Source organism: Biomphalaria glabrata, chromosome 10, assembly GCF_947242115.1.
Source record: "Biomphalaria glabrata chromosome 10, xgBioGlab47.1, whole genome shotgun sequence".
Taxonomy (NCBI): Eukaryota; Metazoa; Mollusca; class Gastropoda; family Planorbidae; genus Biomphalaria; species Biomphalaria glabrata.
Genome location: NC_074720.1, coordinates 36,478,123 through 36,499,663, shown reverse-complemented (window position 1 = coordinate 36,499,663; position 21,541 = coordinate 36,478,123). Strand labels below are relative to the sequence as shown.

The 21,541-nt window shown below is 40.3% G+C and overlaps 1 protein-coding gene across 1 annotated transcript in view; it reads left to right on the top strand.

Annotated features, from left to right (window-relative positions):
- The first annotated feature begins 10,413 nt into the window (after positions 1 to 10,413).
- Positions 10,414 to 21,541, top strand: part of LOC106072325 (paramyosin-like) — a 51,801-nt gene continuing 40,673 nt past the window's right edge. The window contains exons 1-3 of the mRNA XM_056043312.1: positions 10,414 to 10,650; positions 14,050 to 14,089; positions 19,976 to 20,199. Of these exons, the coding sequence (XP_055899287.1) occupies positions 10,588 to 10,650; positions 14,050 to 14,089; positions 19,976 to 20,199 (327 nt within the window). The 5' untranslated portion in view covers positions 10,414 to 10,587. The remainder of the gene's footprint in view (positions 10,651 to 14,049; positions 14,090 to 19,975; positions 20,200 to 21,541) is intronic.

Sequence of the window (21,541 nt, the reverse complement as noted above, 5' to 3'; positions counted from 1 at the left end):
TCTATTTCTGTGGCCCACTGTTGGCGAGGGTGTCATGTGGCCAGAACAACGACCAGCCTTTCCTTTTCACCGACTAATGTCAGGTACACATTAGAGCTGGGGGGACTCAGATGCGCTCGAAGATCCCGAAATTAAAAATCCCAGTCTTCACCAGGATTCGAACCCGGGACCCTCCGGTTAAGAAGATAAGCGCTTTACCGCTCAACCGCAGCGCCTCCTTGGTGATAACTAGTAGGCCGTTACGTCTAGAGGGCGATCTAAACGCCAGCGATAAACTGAGAGTACTCCCGTCCCTCCAGCCCTAAACAAATACAGGTAGGACAGATTCGAACCAAAGATGTTAGGCTAGACACCTTTATTTCATATTCTCATATAAGGCTCTTTTTCCTGGAGAGAAAGTCAGTTGGTATATGTCCCTAACAGTGACTCACTGGTATTGATTGGTTCTCCTTGAATCGGGGGGGGGGGGGGGGGGGGGAAGCTGCAGTAATCTAAACAGACCCTATTCTGAAGACTCAAACTTTGCTACAGTTCTTGCACTAGTGTGAGTCTGTCCTATGTATGTTTGATAAGGACATCACACATCACAAACCTACTTTAATGTGTTTGTGCGTTTGTTTTGTTTTGTCCAGGTTGCGTGTCAAGACAGTGAGTGTTTGTATTGGCTAATACAGGTCACATTGTAACCAACATTTCAGTTTGAAATGACGTGGGATATTGACGTCAGCTGGTAATTAAATTGACCATCGATTCTAGGAATGTGTGAAGAGGGAGGATGAAATCAAAAGTGTGTGTGGAAGGGGGAGGGGGGGAAAAGAGTTAAGAGTAGGGAGATGAGTAAGTAGGTATAAGTTGTGTCAGTGAGGAATGTGTGTATGTGCGTGTGAGAGAGACAAAGCGAGTGATAGAGAGAGAGAGACAGTCATCAGAGAATGGGCGATGTCTGGAAAACGCGATATTAACAAATCAAGAAAGTGAAAAGTGAGTTTGTGTTAAAACTCGGTATTGAAATGTGTAGGCTGCCCCTTTGGGTCCGTCTTTTGATAAGCAACGTAGTGTGAAAGAAAAGCCTAGGTGTGATCTCGTGATACGTATGAAATTGACCCTGTTGCATTTGGGAGACAAGACTCTCAGGCCCCTGTCTAGAGTTCCAGGCTTTAATTCTCTTATAAAATTAATGGTCAATATATATAAAGGTCATTTGTTTCTTTGGCCGACGGTTAACGAGGTTGTCATGTGGCCAGCACAACGACCATCCGACTTTACTTTCCCAGCTAATGTGAGGTGCCAATAAAGTTGGGTGAACTAAGGAGCGACGTACGAATCCCGAAATGAATAATCCAAGTCATCACTGAGATTCGAATCCTCGTTTCGGAAGTCAAGTGCTCTACCATTCAGCCATCAACCCCCTCCCCCCCCCCCCCCCTCCGGCGGCCATACAAATTTCTAAACGTGTTTCCCGGACGGCGTGGTCGCATATGGCGATTCATAATTATCGTGTGCAGAAGGCTCAAGGCTTCAGTAAAAGTGGAAAAGTCGAAGGTCAAATCAAGTCTAATTAAGAATAATAATAATAATCTTTATTATCCGTAAGGAAATTTGTCTTACAATTTGTGCATTACACCAAACAAAAAACATTATAACTATAAGAAACCAAAGTGTACATTCACACCAGACTCACTCATAATTTACATGTGACAAAGTTTATACCAGATTGTTCTTATTTAATGATTTGATTGCCAGGGGAACAAAAGAGTGTTTGTGTCTGTTTGTCTTTGCTATCGGTGTCTTGTATCTCTTTTGTGATGGTAAAATCACAAAATCCTGACACAAAAGGTGATTCTTTATTTCGAGGATCTTGTTAGCTTTTTTATAGATGTTTGTCTCAAACAGCTGCCCAAATGGGGTTTGTTTTTTTGCCAATGATTGAAGGAGCAGTACCTAGCAGATGGACATCCGAGGTACATACAGCGCCCGTACGTCTGGAATGGACGTGGTGTGTTAAGTAAGACGTCTTGCCAGGGACTTTAACTTTAAATATTTGTCAAACAAAAATCGTCTAAAATAGACTACACAGTCGAGTGAATTTCGACAATTCTAACACAAAGTCGAAAAAAATCACGTGTTGAGTCGATAATTTATAGACACCTGTTGTAAAGATAGTGTACGTTTTAAAAGGTAAATGTACCTATTAGAAAAAGACAAGACGCTAACAATATTTTTTTCAGGACGTCGAGCTCTTCTAGGAGTTGTGGGTGTACCCTTCACAGTTTAAGAAATGCTGTTCTAGGAGTTGTGGGTGTACCCTTCACAGTTTAAGAAATGCTGTTCTAGGAGTTGTGGGTGTACCCTTCACAGTTTAAGAAATGCTGTTCTAGGAGTTGTGGGTGTACCCTTCACAGTTTAAGAAATGCTGTTCTAGGAGTTGGGGGTGTACCCTTCACAGTTTAAGAAATGCTGTTCTAGGAGTTGTGGGTGTACCCTTCACAGTTTAAGAAATGCTGTTCTAGGAGTTGTGGGTGTACCCTTCACAGTTTAAGAAATGCTGTTCTAGGAGTTGGGGGTGTACCCTTCACAGTTTAAGAAATGCTGTTCTAGGAGTTGTGGGTGTACCCTTCACAGTTTAAGAAATGCTGTTCTAGGAGTTGTGGGTGTACCCTTCACAGTTTAAGAAATGCTGTTCTAGGAGTTTTGGGTGTACCCTTCACAGTTTAAGAAATGCTGTTCTAGGAGTTGGGGGTGTACCCTTCACAGTTTAAGAAATGCTGTTCTAGGAGTTGTGGGTGTACCCTTCACAGTTTAAGAAATGCTGTTCTAGGAGTTGTGGGTGTACTCTTCACAGTTTAAGAAATGCTGTTCTAGGAGTTGGGGGTGTACCCTTCACAGTTTAAGAAATGCTGTTCTAGGAGTTGTGGGTGTACCCTTCACAGTTTAAGAAATGCTGTTCTAGGAGTTGTGGGTGTACCCTTCACAGTTTAAGAAATGCTGTTCTAGGAGTTGTGGGTGTACCCTTCACAGTTTAAGAAATGCTGTTCTAGGAGTTGTGGGTGTACCCTTCACAGTTTAAGAAATGCTGTTCTAGGAGTTGTGGGTGTACCCTTCACAGTTTAAGAAATGCTGTTCTAGGAGTTGTGGGTGTACCCTTCACAGTTTAAGAAATGCTGTTCTAGGAGTTGTGGGTGTACCCTTCACAGTTTAAGAAATGCTGTTCTAGGAGTTGTGGGTGTACCCTTCACAGTTTAAGAAATGCTGTTCTAGGAGTTGTGGGTGTACCCTTCACAGTTTAAGAAATGCTGTTCTAGGAGTTGTGGGTGTACCCTTCACAGTTTAAGAAATGCTGTTCTAGGAGTTGTGGGTGTACCCTTCATAGTTTAAGAAATGCTGTTCTAGGAGTTGTGGGTGTACCCTTCACAGTTTAAGAAATGCTGTTCTAGGGCAGTGGTTCTCAATTTGTGGTCTGTGAACAACCCAGGGGTCCACGAGACATACTAATGGGTCCGCAGAAAGAAGAAAATTACATACAATTAAAATAACTTATTCGCTAAAAGCCAGCTTATCCAATCGGATAATTTTAATAATAATCAACTCGCTCTTGTCTAATGTTTAATATGTTACACATAATTCTATGACGACCTCAACCAAAGACATTCTTTACTTCGATATTCCTGATTGAGTGTTGAGCTCTTTGCGGACAACGTCATATCTCAAACACAGATGAATTCATGCCATTACAAGAGCAGCGAATAGACATTCACAAATGAAGAACATAAACCAATGTGCAAACAAGGAGAGCACAAATACTGGTTACAAAAATATAAGACACCAATTTTATATCCTGCATTGTGGGTTATATTTAAAAAACTGCAAACAAGTATCCTATACATGCACTGTAGAACGGGGACTCCATGCCATTACGAAAGACATTATAATTAAAAGATAAAAGAAACGACTAGAATCAGACATAAATGCACTCATAAAACATCATCATCATCATCAAACTTCATTTGAGTGAGGGCTTGAGAGGCTCAAATCCTCTCTTGCAAAAGCCCTGGACAGAAACCCTGCTGTCTTGCGTAGTGCATAAATGTCGCCATACAGGTCGAGAATTTTGGGTTTCCCAGACCTGTCGAGACGGAGATCAGCAAGTCTGGGGCAGTCAAACAGAACATGAGGCACGGTTTCCTCTTCTTCCCCGCAGCGGGGGCACCGTGAATCGAAATTTGGCCATAGCCGTGAGAAATATGAGCCAACAGGACAATGGCCTGTCCTGCACTGTGCTATAATAGCTTGCTCAGGCCTGGACAGCCTCCACCACGGGGAAGTGCGGTCAGGTCCCTTTGGGAATTGTCCCAGCACTCAAACCACTTTTCCATTTCTGTTTTTTAAACTATAGCCAGAGCTTGATAAAAACTTACAGCCTGTTCAGTGAGTGGAATTTGCCCTCCCTGGTGGGCCAAGGAGTCTGCAACAGTGTTGCCATTATCAAACTTATCCAAGTTATTATTAATTTTTGAAAATTTGTATTTTTCACAAAAGTAATAATTTTTATAAACACTCTTTCAACAATTTTTTTTTTACATTTGTAATTTATATACTTATAGATCTCTGTAGCTTTTTTTTAACTTAGAGGTCCGTGAGCAAGCTTTGATTACATAAAGGGGTCCCCGGGTCATAACAGCTTGAGTATCATTGCTTGAGAGTTTAGAGGTAAGGGTATTGATGACAACACAATTGAACTATCTACCGGGACTTCCCAACCTCAGGACACATAACTCGTGACAGTTGTCGCAACAGACGACCGCGTGTGGTGTTTTTAATCTATAGAAGAATTATTTTTGTTTTATTTTGTCTTACTACCTTTTTCTTGAAAAATACATACACGTCAATAAATACACGTCAATAAATACACGTCAATAAATACACGTCAATAAATACACGTCAATAAATACACGTCAATAAATACACGTAAATAAATACACGTAAATAAATACACGTCAATAAATACACGTCAATAAATACACGTAAATAAATACATGTAAATAAATACACGTCAATAAATACACGTCAATAAATACACGTGAATAAATACACGTCAATAAATACACGTCAATAAATACACGTCAATAAATACATGTAAATAAATATTCGTCAATAATTTTTTTTTACCTGACCACCCAAGAATTAATTTTTAAAAATTTAACCAATCAGTTAATTAACTATTTTTTTAACAAATTACTTTGTTTGGTATCTAAGACAAGGGAAAGAAATAGTACTTGATTGAGGTGGTGGTATAAGCTGTATTATTCCCCTTTATATCAGGATGACGTCTGAGGCTTAGTGAATACAAACATGAAATAGAAATAATAGATACATATACAATCTTTCTTGTTCTTCAGTAGCAGAGCTCGCTGTAGCCCATAAAATTTGAATTCAGGTCGCTCCCTTTTTGTTTTTAAATAAATTTAAAAAGCGATCTCCCAGAAACCCCTTCTTCCTTCTTTCCTTTTCCCTACTGGTCCAGACAAGTGATAGGATCATAGCGTATTGAGAACGCTAAAAGCATGAAATTGCGCTTAACAAAAACAATCAGAAAAAATATTTCTATTCAGATTCATTATTGTTAGCCTAGATCTATTACAATTTTAATTACATGACTGATCCAAGGTAATTGTTACACATTAATATTGGCTTTGTTTTTCAAAAGGTATTTTATCTTGAAGAAAAGCGTGCCAAACGGAAAATGGCAACAAAAGTGAAAGCCACATTAACCTGCGATATTTGTGGACGGGAATGTCTCTCCAAAAATAGGGCTCCACAGCCACATGAGGAAGTGTGCGAGATGAACCATAGTCGTTCTACGACTGAAGGAGGCCAATGAGAGAATATGAGCTTTGTTTTTTAAAAGTGTTTTTTGTATTTTGCTTGTTAATTAGAGCCAATCCTTTCTGACAAAAGTTTAAAAAGTGGCCCGTAGGTGGCGCGAATGTTTGGATTAACTAGCTACTGGTAGCAGACGATAGGAATCAGATTTCCAATAGAAAGTTTCAACTATAGATCTAGATCTTGATGTGTTGCGCAACGTTGGCTTTTTTTGCTTCTCTTATTCTTTCTATTTGTAGTCAATATCGTAAATCTACTTTGAAGCAAACTGACTCGTAGCCACAACGTATCTCAAACTGTCGCCATCCCACGAGAGGGATGGAATATATGTAGAGCAATAGTAGTCTAAACACCAGGGTCGGATTTAAGTGAGGGCAGGCGGGGCTACTGCCCAGTGGACTCAACAAGAAAGGGGAAACAGTAAAAGAGAAAAAAAATCCATATTTCAAATGGTCAGAACTTCACGCGTTTTTATTCAATATTTTTTTCCTAAGATAGTTTAAATCTTACAGTTGGCAACACTGTCATAGTTATAAATTGGCCGCTTATCGCGTGCTTGTATTCTCGTTATATACTCCGGATTTACTACATTGCGTGAACCCTAAAAATTTACATATTTTTATACTAAAATATGCATATTAAATAATTAAATTTACGCATCACAATTGTACTCCTTCTTTTATAATATGACATGCTTTTAGATATTAGAATTTAACTAATAAGTGTATTTTTATTTAAGCTTTTGAAAAATTGTGGGGGCCTCCACAAAAATTCTGACCCCGGGGCCTCCACATACTTAAATCCGGCCCTTTGTATGTTTGTTTTTTCGTTTATATGTTTCGGATGTTCCTTCAGATTTTGAAGATAATTACATCCAAGCCCAAACCTCCCACAAGAAACGATTCGAACGAGGGTCCATGGAGGTCACCTAAAGATAGCCAAGAGCGCACACCACTCGACCAGGCGGCCATGCTGTTCGTCTTACAACCTAATTTCCAAGTGGAGTGACCATGTCTTGCATTAGAGTGATAGAATATAAGCGGAGGAGCTTCTTTCAATTCTAATTCTCTGATACTTAGGGAGATTGTTAGACTATAAGCAGAGCGCCCTTTATCAATTCTAATTCTCTGATGCCTCAGGAGATGACTTAATGGGTCCTCATCGTTTTTGTTTGCCTTAAACCAAAACAAAGCGGCGAACTCAGAAAGACGCTTGTGTATCCATACACTGGGACACAATGTGAGAATCCTTGTCCTAGACTATTGATTGTTGACGGAGGTGTCTATAGCTGTAATTCTATGGCCAATTGACCAAATATACAGTAGGTATTGTGTATAATGTCGGATTGCAACATGTGGCGGGTATCAGAAATGCAGAATCGATACTATTAGTACAAGAGGGTAATTTCACAATAACTGAGCAACAAGGTTTACAATTTAATGTAGTCACATGACATCTAACAGGAAGGGTTAGGGTTAGAGAACCCGGGTTCAATCATTAACATTTAAAACTATTTCAAGATGATAAATTGTCATAGGAAAATACAGTTGTTGTTTTTTTACTAAAATCTTTCAGAGTGTTTCATACCAAAGTAAAATGTATAGATTTCTGAAAACAAAATTCTACACAAAGGGAAAGTTCCCACTTTGTCCACGTCAAACCGTCTTAGAAGAAATAAAATCCGTGGGCATCAGCTGGTGCATATATGCCAGAACAAACTATGACTGAGCTTACCACCCTATGCCTGCACGCTGACCTGCGACGATGCAACCTGTGGGCAGTTTAGACCAGTAGCTAGTTGCCACGTCACAGGCTGACGTCACGAAGAATATGTTTGTTACGTAGTGCGGTTTGCGTGCTGGACTGTCGTTCGGACTTATCGATGGTCCCGGGTTCAAAGCCTGCCCACTCCCATCCCCCGTCGTCCTGCGGGAGGTTTGGACTAGGAAGTAAACTATCTTCAGCTCTGAAGGAACATCCAAAACATGTAAAAAAATTTACAAACCGCCTTTACTTTCCCCAACTAAAGTCATCTAGGCCTACCAATTAGAGTTAGGTGGACTCAGGTCAGGGGCGCCCTAAAAATCCTGAAATTCAAAATCCCAGTCTTCAACGAGATTCGAACCCATGATCCCAGGTTCGGAAACAAATGCTTAACCACTCAGCCACCGCGCTCTCTTTGTTGATGTATACGGTAGAAATAACTTTTAATGTCGCGCAGTTTCAAGTGTCATGCTTCAATCAGTTCATTCTCTAATTTCCTAAGATTTTACGATAATGTAATAAAGTTTTCTATTTGTACTAATTAAGATTGCTATTGTACTTGTTATGAAAATTATATTCTGTATCTGTTGTCGTTCTTATGTTTACATGTGCTTGTAACTCGTCCGTAAGAATGTGTTCATGAAATGTGTGTTGTGTAGTCAGTCAGTGTATTAAAGCCATACTATACAGACATGGTTCTCGACTCTCTTATCTTTATGTTCATAACAATTTAATACACCGAATCCAAAACTGTGAAGTTGTAAGAATTTCGAAAAGGATAGGATATTGCGGGCAGAGAAGTTTGACATCTCTCCTGCTGTATATCAAATGATACTTGATAAAGAGACTTTTGATGAAGCAATCAAGACTCTAAATGGCATCTAAATTCAACCAAAGAATGAGGTGTTTGCTAGGCGCAGGTTAGCTACTTGCAAACAAGAGCAAGGTCAAACGATAGACGCCTACATGCAGAAATTAAGAATTCTATCCAAACTGCCAACTGCTTTAGCCGCAATATTCAGTTTGGGCGTGAGTGCTTGTACCTGATATGCACTTTCTCCTATGAGATACATAGCATGTGTAAACTGAGAGATGGATAATGGGCAACCCGTTTATGGTGAAGCTAGAAATAAATCCTTCTAGACTATTCTAGAGCATCGGTTCTCAACCTTTTAAGCTCGCGACACCTTTTTTACTATTCTCCACTATGCGCCGACTCCCCTCTCGCGTAAAATTATTTTCGTTCACAAACCTAATTAATCGTAATTACAATGTAAATATCTGATATTCAGTGTTTAATCACGAAAGAACATTTAATTATATTTTTGTAACATATATTTCTCATATCTAAATGCAAATAAATGGAATTTTATCTTTGATTAGCATTTTTAAAATTTTACATATTCACTTTCATATTTATGTGACCATTTGAAAAGCATGGCGGAGCAGTAGTTGAATGCATTGTCACAATAGTTTTGGGACAGTCCGACGGCCTTAGCCGACCCCTGGGAAATCGTCATTCGACCTACAAGGGGGTCGCTACCCACAGCTTGAGAATCCCTGTTCTAGAGTTTCAATCATATGTTTTAGAAATATTAAAAGAAACAGAATTCTTGGAGCATTCCTTTGGATATCAATATCTATATTAGTTTATCCAAAATTGGGTAAAGCTTAGATAAAGCTAACTGTTAGCAAATCTAAATTTCTAACAAATTAGGCTTTATGTTCTTGAAGGTAGTAAAGTGGTTTGTCAGAGCTCAATAGGGAGTGAGTTCCAAATCTTTGGCCCATGCACTGAAAAAGCCTGTAAACCTGTGAAGGAAAAACGCGACACAGTGTTGAATCAATGGAGTGCATAGCTTTATGCGAGATTTGTGGAATGATTAGTTCACTAAGGTACGTACTATGACACTTCTTTGTTGTGTATACCCTGATGACAATTGTAGCCATCTTGTAATCGATTCTTGTATTCATAGGGAGCCGATGCAGTGTGCGCTGGAGACCAGCAGTAGAATCGCATCTTGTTTTGCGTAGAACTGTCCGAAAAGGAAAGACAGGGGCTTGTTTGGACAAGCCAAGGTACTAGTCCTGAGGCAATAGTCCGACAGTTACGCTGGGCAGGGCACGTATCCCGTATGGGGGACGAAAGTATGCCAAAAGCAGTCCTTTTTGGTGAGCTGAAAGGTGGTCGAGGTAACAGAGATGCCCCACTGAAACGCTTTAAAGACCAGCTTAGCCGCCAACTTGCCTTAGCAGACATAGAATAGAGCACATGGTTGCATGCGGCTTTATAACGAGACAGTTGGAGGTCAATTACAAAAGCAGCGGTATACACATATGAGACCAAAAGAAAATCCGCTGCCGAGGACAGAAACTCGACCTCTGGCGGACAATGGTTATGCTTGCCCTGGATGAGGAAAAATATGTAGGTCATAGCTGGGGCTGCGTATCCACGGGAAATATTGCAAATTCCTCACTAATCTTCGGACTCGAAGACAAGACTTATTATATAGATCTATATATAGTTTTATCTTATTAGTTAAATCCATAACATACACAATGGGTATGTAGGTATGTATGTAGGTCAAAGCTGGGGCTGCGTATCCACGGGAAATATTGCAAATTCCTCACTAATCTTCTGACTCGATGACAAGCCCATGAATTATTATTAATATGGCACCAACAGAAATGCTCTTTATTTCGGGGATTTCCTATCTTTCAGCATCAGTCTTTAGAACGTTTCTGAACTAGACTTTTGGTGCATAGAAATCTGAACATGATATTCCTTCTTGGCCCTTTGAAAAAGACACACACGTGATAACGACTATGAAAACGACCTAGATTTGTGATATACGCAATTGGAGAATAAAATAAGATTTGTAATCTAGTTAGATCTAGTTCTACATCCGTTTGACCGTCAGAAACATTTCCATTGTGACCAGAATGTCGAATAAAACCAATTCAAAAAAGCCACTCCTTCCTGCTATAAGTAGATCTAGATCTATTGTAAGTTTTTGTTGAATGTTTATTTTAGATGTAGATTAGTCTAGTCGAAGATTTAATACAAACTATCTTTACAGTAATGAAAATCTATTTGAACAAAAGTCTGAACTCTAGCTATTGCAGCAAGAAGATATATATATATATATATATATTGTAAGTAAGTCTTTAAATCGTAACGACTATGGTTCATCTCGTAGAACACTTTTCATGTGACCATTTTAGAGAGACACGTCCAAATATATCGCAGGTCAAGGTGGCTTTCGCTTTGGTGGTCGAGAAGCCAGCCTTTTTTTGGCACGCTTTTCTTCCAGGGGTGAGGACCATGCTTTTTCGTTGTCCATAGCTTTCTTGGTCACCATGTCTCTCCACGTAGTGTGGTCTAAGGCTATGTACTATGACACTATGTCTTCCCAGTGGTCAGTATCAATATTCACTGCTTTGAAGTCCCGTTTGATTATATCAACGTAACGGCGATTTCGGGGGGGGGGGGGGGGGGAGGGGCGACCAGTTTTTCTTGAAACACACGTGAGTGCCCCGTAAAGAATGATTTTCGGGATGCGATTGTCATCCATCTGATGAACATGACCAAACTAGCGCAGGCGTTGTCCGAGGATTTCGAAGATGCTGGGAAGACCCGTTCGCGCCAGAGCTCAGTGTTGCACACTTTCTCTTACCACGTGGTTTTCGAATCCTTCGGCGGCAGCGAAAGTGGAATGAGTTTAATTGTCTCTCCTGCCTTGAGCTAGTTGAGTAGGTTGTGCACGATTCACTGCCATACAGTAACGTGATACGAACCCTAGTCTTGTAGACCTTCATTGCGGTCACTGTAGTGAGCTTATAGTTTTCACAAACTCTTGGTCTGATTCTAGAAAAGGTGGATGCGGCCTTCCCTATGCGTTTTTTTTTTTATTTCCTCTTCTAGAGACAGGTCATCTTGAATTGTAGATCCCAGATAGCAGAATTTATTAACGGCATCTAGCTTGTTATCGCTAATGAGGATGGAGGGTGGTGCTGTAGAAGGTAATGGTTAATGGTTGGGTCATACTCTTTGCAGGCCTGAGAGAAGCGGGACATTAGTGACTGGAGCTTCTCTTGTGAACGTGCCACACTACCGCTATATCTTCCGCGAATAGCATATCTCTCCCGAGGGTGGTTCTGATTTTAGTTTTGGCCCTAGTCTGGCAATATTCAAAAGCAGTGATGCCCAAAATACGGCCCGCGGGCCAGATCCGGCCCGTGACATGGTTACATCCGGCCCGCCGAAATGTTGGCTCGAAGAGTAGCCCCCCCCCCCTCAAAAAAAAAAAGAAAAAGGTTGACTTATGTATCTTTACTTATGTTAGGGCCATCAATTTTTCTTTAATTGATTGATACCATGACATTTAACATTATTGTGTTTATGAAATGAGAATCTATCAGAAAAAGAAGACGGATCTTAACATTTTTGTGGAGCTTGATAATTAGCCAACATATTTGATGTGTCTATAGTTCGTCCATCGTGGTTCGATGATGACCACTTTGTCATCCAGGGGGCTGAGGGCTTTGCACTGATGTGTAAAGAAAGTGTGGCTATTTAAAGAAAAGAACAACATATAAACGTCATTATGAAACAAACATGACGACCTTCTTGGTTTGAGCCGCCAATAAAAGATTGTTAAACTACGCCTACAGATTGGAGGATCGATGGGAATATTTACCAAAAAGCGACAAGAAAATGTCGGTAGTAAAGCTAGCTACAATATTGCTCTATTTTAAGTAGAGAAATTAAGACATTTTCTGACGCGTGAAAAACATCGCTTCAGATATCCAATTCCTTAATGTAAGTACTAGATCCACGGGTTTCTAATCAATTAGTTACAAATTCAGGTAAATTTCATTTAATTTTTTTGTGTGTACCTTTTCGTTCATGTGGCCCGCGACCCAAGTGTCAGAAATTATAATGGCCTGCAGGTCGAATTAGGTTGGCCATCACTGTGAATCAAAAGTATGCCATTGTGAAGAAACAAGTCCGTTTACTTTAAAGTGCCTTTTTAATTGTGGAACATTTTAACAAAATATATATACACGGCAACGTTATATACAGATACCCAACCTCACTCACTGACTTCCTCTCTTCTTGTTTACACACTCGTCACCTCCCCCAAGTCCCCTAACTCTCGATACCCAACACTTGACCGTGTGTCACGGTTGACCACACAGTAACCGTGTCACTACAGCCATATATATATATTAATTAATATTATTAATTTTTAGTAGTTAAATGTGAGGCAATCAACTACTAAGTACCGGCACATATTACACGGTGCTTTTTTTTGTGACGGTACGCACCGGTACGGCGTACCGGCACCTTTTTCAATGTGGGGAAAAAATTATTACTTTTCTTGTATTTTAACGTTTATTATTAATTTATTAGTATTTAAAAGTTAGGCAATCCATCACTGAGTACCGGCACCTAATTTGTTACCAAAAAAAAAAAAAAAGCCCTATATATATATCGAGAGAGAAAGAGAGAGAGAAACACAGCTGGATTGAGAGTGAGGGAGAGAGAGATAAAGGGTGGGGGCAGTGAAATTCGAAAAGGAGTAAGCTAGAATGAGAAAAAAAAATAGAAAAACAAAACAGATAAAAAAAGAAGACGTAGAGTCCATCAGGACAATAAGGTCACGAGTTCAACTTTTCCGTCCCTACGTCCTTAATTTAACCTTTACATGCACTCCCTTTTTTCCTTAACTACCATAAAGTGTTGCAGCAGTCGTCAGGACATTGCACTTGCTAACTACTGCGTATGTTGAGTGTGTGTGTGTGTTTTGTTGTTTTGTTGAAATGTAAATCGTTTGAATGGGAGTTAACTCGTCTGGTATCGGCTTCAGTTTAAAGACTTCCTTGACTGCATCTGAAAGTTAGCCTAGAAAAAAGGTTCAGGCCGTGCATCTTCGTGTTGACCACACCACACCCTCTTTGACCGTCAGCGAGGCTTACAGCTGTCCACTTGGGGGCCTTTCCATCCGAGAAATGAAACGAAGGGTCATTCGTTCCCGCTGAAAGCTAAGATCAACAACTTCGGGACCCCAAAGGAAGTTCCAGAGTTCATCCAACTCTATTGGGCAACTGACAGTCATCGCGGAGGGAGAATCTTTAGAACGCTATCACTGGCCACGTGACACCTAGTTATTCTTGGGCCATTACCAAAATGAGCATAACATTTCAGTTGTGTGTGTGTGTGTGTTGCAAGTCCTGAATTAACGTTTACCTGACTGGCGGACATTTAGGTCTCTGATAAAACACATTGGTTATAAGTCTTTACTAATTCCATTTAGAATTTTAGGTCTTCAGTTAGTCAAATAATAATAATAATAAAAGATGTAAATAATTGTTTCTTGTTTGTTTGTTATTCCACTACAGTTGAAGACACCTCGTGAATCCAGCGCAAATGACCAAATAGGTAAAAGTTAAAAGAGTTGCCATACGTACTCACAACAAGGGAATGTACCGATATCTCCCTAAAATATCAACCTAAAGTAAATTTGGGAAACGTATATTCAGGAATCGGAGTGCATCCCCATTTCTCAGTATCTTATCTTATGAGATGGGTATAAGATAGGTATCGATAGTTACAGGATTGAGTCCTGCCACGTTGTGCGACAATCTGCCATCAGGCATCTGGCAAAAGTAACGACCAATCACAGCGCTCAAAACCTCGCGCACTTGGAATGCAAATCAAATGTTTAAATTTGTGACATTGTTCGGGGAAATAATCTGTTGCCTTAATATAAATAGGATTATGTGAGCGCTGAAGCTTTTAATTACAGTAAATTAAGTACCCCCTTTCCCTCACCTTTGCATGACCTTTGCATGACCTTTGCATGACCTTTACATGACCTTGCCAAAAAAAATCGTTTTCGTCGCTACGTAGAACTCGGAACATGCCCAGGACGTGCTTTAAATTATTGTTATCAGAGGCGGCCCTGGGAGTATGAGGGGGAGCCTCTGTAAGAGTGTCATCGCCAGAAATATTTGGGATGATGGTGACAAAAGATTCTCTTAATCGCGTGGCTAACTCGACAACCCACATGGTCGTTTTTGTCGATATCCTTTTAATCAACATTGAGTTCGACATTTGTTCTCGAATCTTAGCTAATTAAGATTATATAGGGCAGTGAGCCGACCGGAATCTGCCGAGAATCGCTTGAATACTCTACAGTCGATACTAGATGTCTTATCTAGCTGGACATATAACTTGGAATTGCAGATCGCATGTAAAGTGTTTTGATTGTCTTCTTAGCAGCGGTGCTCAACTCTTATTCAGGATGGGCACCAAATAACTTTTTGAAACTCGTGATACTAGCCGCATGACTATTGGCTCCATGGGCGTAGCCAGGATTTTTTTTCGGGGGGGGGGGGTTTTGGGGGGTTGAATTTTTTTCTCCCCCCCCCTCGCGAAAAAAAAAATTATATGTATTACATTCTGACCCTTCATTCTTTCGGAAGACGTTTATTGTGCCCTAGAATAGGTTCTTCCATGAGTTAGTGAAAAAATTGTAGATTCCCCGACATTATTAGCAAAGGGGTCTGGGGGAGCGCTAGGAGCTCCCCCAGCGCGGGGCGAAGCCCCGCCGCCAATCACTATTTCTGATATTGAAAACCAACAAAATGCATATTCTGAGGTATCTACAGTGCATTTTCCTGCTATTAAAAAGTTCTATTTCAAAAACCTAATGTGCTATTCTTACTGACTTAGACCCTCCCTCGTCGTTCGGCGCATTTGCCATCAAGCTGTTTCCATAAAATTGTGGACTCCCCGCCATTACTAGCGAGGGAGTCTGGGGGAGCGCCAGGAGCTCCCCAGCGCGGGGCTTAGCACTATTTCTGGTATTGAAAGCCAACAAAATGCATATTCTGAGGTATCTACAGTCCATTTTAATGCTATTAAAAAGTTTTATTTCAAAAACCTAATGTGCTATTCTAACTGACTTAGACCCTCCACGCCGTTCGGAGCATTTGACGTCAAGCAGTTTCCATAAAAATCTGTCACTGGTAATGTCTGAAGCCTCTTCCCACCTACCATGAGGACCTCCATGAATGAGTGGCGTCAAGTTGTACTAGGATATCGTTGCAACTTTTCTTATGCGTAATTCATTTTGTTGGAGAACATATTCCGCAAACCTCATGCGTCGTTCTCTCACAATCTTACTAAGAGGTCGACTCCCAGTTCGGCATAGGATTTCCTTGATTTAGATCCGATCTCTATAACTGACTCCTAAAATCTGTCTTAGCCATCTTTGTTGAGCCACATTTAGTGTTTTTCAATTTCGGCAGATGACTATTCACTGCAGTTTATTAATGGAGCCCTGCCACTGGTAAAAATGTGTAACCTCTCTTGAATACGCTCTTGGAATTAAGTGACTGTAGTTTGCTTTAGATTTTATATCGAAAAGAAAAGTTTTATCGTCAAAATCTTCTGTTGGGGGTTTTCCACCTCAAAATGCTCTGTAGGGGAATCTTAGACTTAAAACCATCTGGAGGGGTTTTAAACTTTTAAAAAATAAGCCATCTGTAGAAGAAACTCAAAACCCCCGATTGGCTTGGCTACGCTCAAATAATTATAGTGTGTAATATGCTTTTTTTTTATATTGAAGATGTATTTTTAGCACCAAAACCCTCTGAATGGGGGTTTAAACTCAAAACCCCTTTCGGCAACGCTCATAGCATTTTGAGTGCGTAATTTGCTTTTTTTCTTACACTGAAGATGGCGGGGGGTTTAAACTCAAAACCCCTTTGACTACGCTCATAGATTTTAGAGTGAGTAATTTTCTTTTATTTATATTGAAGAGGTACTTTTTAGCTTCAAACTCCACTGGAGGAGAGTTTAAACTCAAAACCACATAGACTACACTCATAACATTTTTAGTGTATAATTTGCTTTTTTTTTTATTATTAAAGAGGTATTTTTTACCTTCAAACCCCACTGAAGTGGGGTTTAAACTCAAAACTGAGTCAAAACCCATTTAGCTACGCTCATAACATTTTGAGTGCGTAATTAGCTTTTTTTATATTAAAGAGGGGGTTTATCGTAAATTTTAGACGGGGTTTTAAAATCAAAATCTTCCTTAACTGTGCTCTTGGAATTAGGGGATTTTCGTTTGCATTTTTTTTGTTTTGTTCTATAGAAGAGGGGGAGTTAACTGCAAAAACCCCAGGTAGGGGGTTGAAAACTCAAAATCCCTGGTAGGGGGTTTTAAACTCAAAACCCCTAGTAGGGGTTTTTAAACTCAAAGGTCATCGCTCTGGTAGGGGTTTTAAACTCGAACCCCCCTGGTAGGGGTTTTTAAACTCGAACCCCCCTGGTAGGGGTTTTTAAACTCAAACCCCCCTGGTAGGGGTTTTTAAACTCGAACCCCCCTGGTAGGGGGTTTTAAACTCAAAAGCCCTTTGGTTGTGCTAGGGCAAGTGATGGTTTAGTATTAAAATCTCACCTAAAATAAACAAAATCAAAGCAAAAAATCAGTCACTAAATTTCATTTCGGGTGGGGGTTTGAACCCCAAGAACCCCCCCCCCCCCCCTGGCTACGCCCATGATTGGCTCAGTGGTACCGAAACTCCGAGTCTTCTTTAGAAGACATTTTTTAAACAATTTAAAAATGTAACGATTTCATTTGTTTTGCCAATGCCAGGCGCCTCCACGATGTGTCTTGTGTTAATTCCAAATGAAGGTTACTAACAAAAGAACACAGGACGACAGGCCAACAGTACAAAGGTGCTCAAACCTGATGGACGAGGTTGATTAACAAGTTTAATAATAATGAACGGAGGATATTCCAGCACTAACCATGAGTTATATCAATTATATGAAGACCCACCAATAGTGAACGAAATAAAAAAGAACAGACTACGTTGGGCAGGTCACCTTGAAAGAATGTCAGACAACAGAGGGGCGAAAATCGTATACAGGCAAAAACCAAAAGGCAGGCGACCCAAAGGCAGACCCCGAATGCGATGGATAGATGACGTGGAAGCAGATCTGAAGCAGCTTGGGGTTAGGGCGTGGAGACGAAAGGCCCAGGAGAGATCTGAATGGAAGGATGTGTTAAAGCAGGCCAGAGCCCTCCATGGGCTGTAGCGCCACTGGGATGGGATGGATGGATATTCCAGCTCCCGTCGTCTCAGCGTGGCGCCTCCGTGGAAACGTCCGCCGGGGAAAGTGGATAGGCTAAGAATGGTAGCTAACATAGCTCTCAGTGGGCTACCACATGTATCCTCTAGCGAGGGTACATTAAACGTGGTAGGGATGGTAAAAAGGCTCGCTAAACAAGTCAGAAACCCCCATCAGCCCGTTTCCCAAAGGGGTCCATACGTGTGCTGATGTCCCCCCCCCCCCCCCACGGGTACGATGGGACAGCATAGGCACAAGGATACCCCCCCCCCACGTGGGGCTTGAGCTTCCGGCCACACATGAAAGGAGGAATTCATGCAGAGATTTGGAAGAATTTGCAACATGCCAAGACGGGTGTGAATAAATGATCACTAAGTCGACGGGGGGCCTCCTGACAGAAAGATCGGTGAAGAACCAATTTCTCATTCTGGCCACAAGATAAAAGCCTTTCTCGGGTCACATGGTTCATAAAAGGGGCGTGCTTGCCTCGAACCATTTGGACCTCGGAATCCATAATATTGAAGGTGAAGGGAACTGTCAAAAGTCGTCAATTGAAATCTCCAGGTCCATACAACCTGCTGCCTGCTTCTAAGGCCGTCTGTTTACATTTCGCTATTCTTCCTAAAAACCTGGTCGTATTTTTTAAATTCATCTTGTTGTGGTCTCTAAGTCAAAACATTCCGTTTTTACGAAACAAATAAATGTCCCCACCAAATTCCTAATCGTGCCTTAGCACCGCAAAGCACAAGTGCTACAAAGGCAGTCAGAATTACAAATAATAACAATATATACACATAATCACGATACAAACAAATGGAAAATAATAATAATGCAAGTGGTAATATAAATGATAATTATAACAATATTTAATGATCAACAATGCCGCAACTATCAGATCACACGATTCACAAACAGTGAAATTGTTATCTAGCACCTAATTACAATCCATGACAGCAACAGTAGCCACACGCGATATAAGAATAATGATGAGAAACAATGTAATAAAGTTATATATTCAAAAATAATATAAAGCTCCGTATGTCGACGGGGGCCTCCTGACAAAGAGATCGGTTAAGAGCCAATTTCTCATCCTGACCACGAGATAAATGCCTTTCTCGGGTCACATGGTTCATAAAAGGGGCGTGCTTGCATCGAACCATTTGGACATCTGACATCTTCCTGAGTGCTATTAGAGCATGGAATGGGTTGCCTGAGTTAGCCAGGAAAATCAGTGGCTTGGCAGAATTTAAGTCATTGGTTTACATGCATGACTAGATGCATGACGAGTAGGACGTAATCATCTTATTTTTGGAAGTAACGTCTGTATTAAAGCAGTATTATATAAGAAGTTAAGATATAACTTTGGAAAAAAAGGCAGAGTTAACTTTATGATTACACCGAGGTTTTTCAGTATTTTTACAGATCTAGATTTTAATAGTTCAGCTTATTTTTCAAAATTGTGAAAAACAAACGAGTGGTGAAGATACTAGGGTCCGGAAAACACCGCTTCATGGTCGTATGCTGCCCGCGATCCATAGATTATATCTGATTTATAGTGGCGCCCATTCAATATATGTAGCCTACAGATCTAGACATTTTCAATTTTCATATCATTTAAAAGCTTTTGTCCAAAACAATATTTACAATGGGCTATCTATCAAGGGAGTCAAGTTCGAATCCCGACTCGTGAAAAGCGCCTAAAATCAGCTCGGAAATCTCCCATATTCCCATCTACCCGCAAATGTCCAAAAAAGATTGGACCGTTATGCGCTCAGACTGCATGGAAGATACACATCACCCTGTGCAGTACGTGGTGTTTGTTTATGTAGAGAGCTTATATCAACTCTTGTCTTGTACAAAGTTTGTACCCTTTGTTTCTCCCACCTCCCATTCTCGGATCAAATTTTAAATTTTGCACAATTATTTATTGTTGATGAGAACACATGAACCAATGCAAACAATTAACCAATTAGTTTATTAATTAGTGATCATTCATTAATTTTGTTTTATACAGAAAAGGGAGATAAACATTTCAGTACCGAGGGATATGGTAGTAATTCCTTTTATTTTTTATTTTTTTTTTAATATATATATTGTGCTTGTTTTTGTCTCAAACGGAAGCAGTAGGCCTATAAGTTGAGAACTCGCCTCCAAATGTTGATGTTTTTTTTTATTCAGGGTCAAGTTCAGCGGAACAAGAGCAGCCCCCAGTGCTGGCCACTGCCCAGAGTGTGATGTCCGCTAGTGACGAGGGCACAACGGAGCCGGACGATGAGCTGCTTGACCTGATTGACGACATCAAAGCCGTGGACACTCATCTAGTGGAGACGCTGGAGGAGGAGGAGCGGAATGAGTTACCTGTGGAAGAAAGTCGGTTGAGTGTCAGTGAACGTGAAAAAAGCGTGAGTGAACTAAATAACTCATTAGCTCACCCCCTGTCCGTCCGAGCTAATTGTGTAATGGACGTAATTGTTACGACACGGTAGTGGAACCTTTTTAAAAGTTTGACATTCCTAGCATCTTTGATTTTCAACATCCTTAGCATTTAATCTTTCTTTGTTTCTTGACATCCCTATCATCTTTGATTTTCAAGTTCCTAAGCATCTCATCTTCTTTCTTTCTTCAGATCCTTAGCGCTTCATCTTCTTTAGTGTTTCTTGACTTTTTTAGCATCTTATCTTCTTTGTTTCTTGACATCCTTAGCGTCTTATCTTCTTTGTTTCTCAAAATCGTTGGCGTAGTATGTTCTTTGTTTCCTTGGCATCCTGAGTGTATCATCGTCTTTGTTTCTTGACATCATTAGCGTCTTATCTTCTTCAGTGTTTCTTGACATCATTAGCGTCTTATTTTCTTCAATGTTTCTTGACATCATTAGCGTCTGAATTTCTAGAAATGTTTAGCGTCTCTTCTTCCTCTGTGTTTCGTAACAACCTTAGATCTTGTGGTGTGAAGGAAGAGTAACCTTTTAGGGGATTACGGGCACGACATGGCCTAAAGTGTGCTGATGTGCAAAAAAAACTCACAACTCAAAGTGAAACTCATGTAGCGTAAAGCTAATTCACTTGGCAATATTGTCTGCTTATTGTTTTGGTTATTTCGTGTCCCTTTCTCTCGTTCTGCAATCCTCCTCTTTGATGTTTTAAAGTCTTGGAGGAAGTTCTCAAGAGGTGGAGCATAGCTGTAGTTCTTAACTCTTTCTCTCCGTAATTATTTATATTATATATTATTTATTCTGGTGGAATCAACGCTGGTATCGTCATTTAGGAGAGAAAGAGTTAACTCAAGAGAAAACTATGTGTGATTCCGGTATGGAGTGTATGTGTTGTAGAAACGAAGAAGCAATTAAAAATATCAAATGATAAATTAGCGTCAACGTTGAGGTTTCTGTAATTAACATAAAGTTGTATTGTGCCTCTGAACAGTGTGCGGTGAACATTTTTTTTAAAAGGTCAGTAACATTGAGACGTGTGCATTAACACGTAATGGTGTGTAGTCACACGGAGAAGTGTGTAGAAGTAAGATCAGTATGCCATGACGTTGAGCAGAGTGCCATGAAAATATGCAGTGTGTCATGACATTTATCTATGTGCTTTGACAAAAAAACAGTGTGCCGTGTTATTAATCAGCGTGTAATGAGATTGAGCATTGTGTCGTGACATTGAGCAGTATGTTACGACATTCATCCGAGTGCCATGGCATTAATCAGTGTGTCATTACATTATCCGTGTGCCGTGTCAATAATCC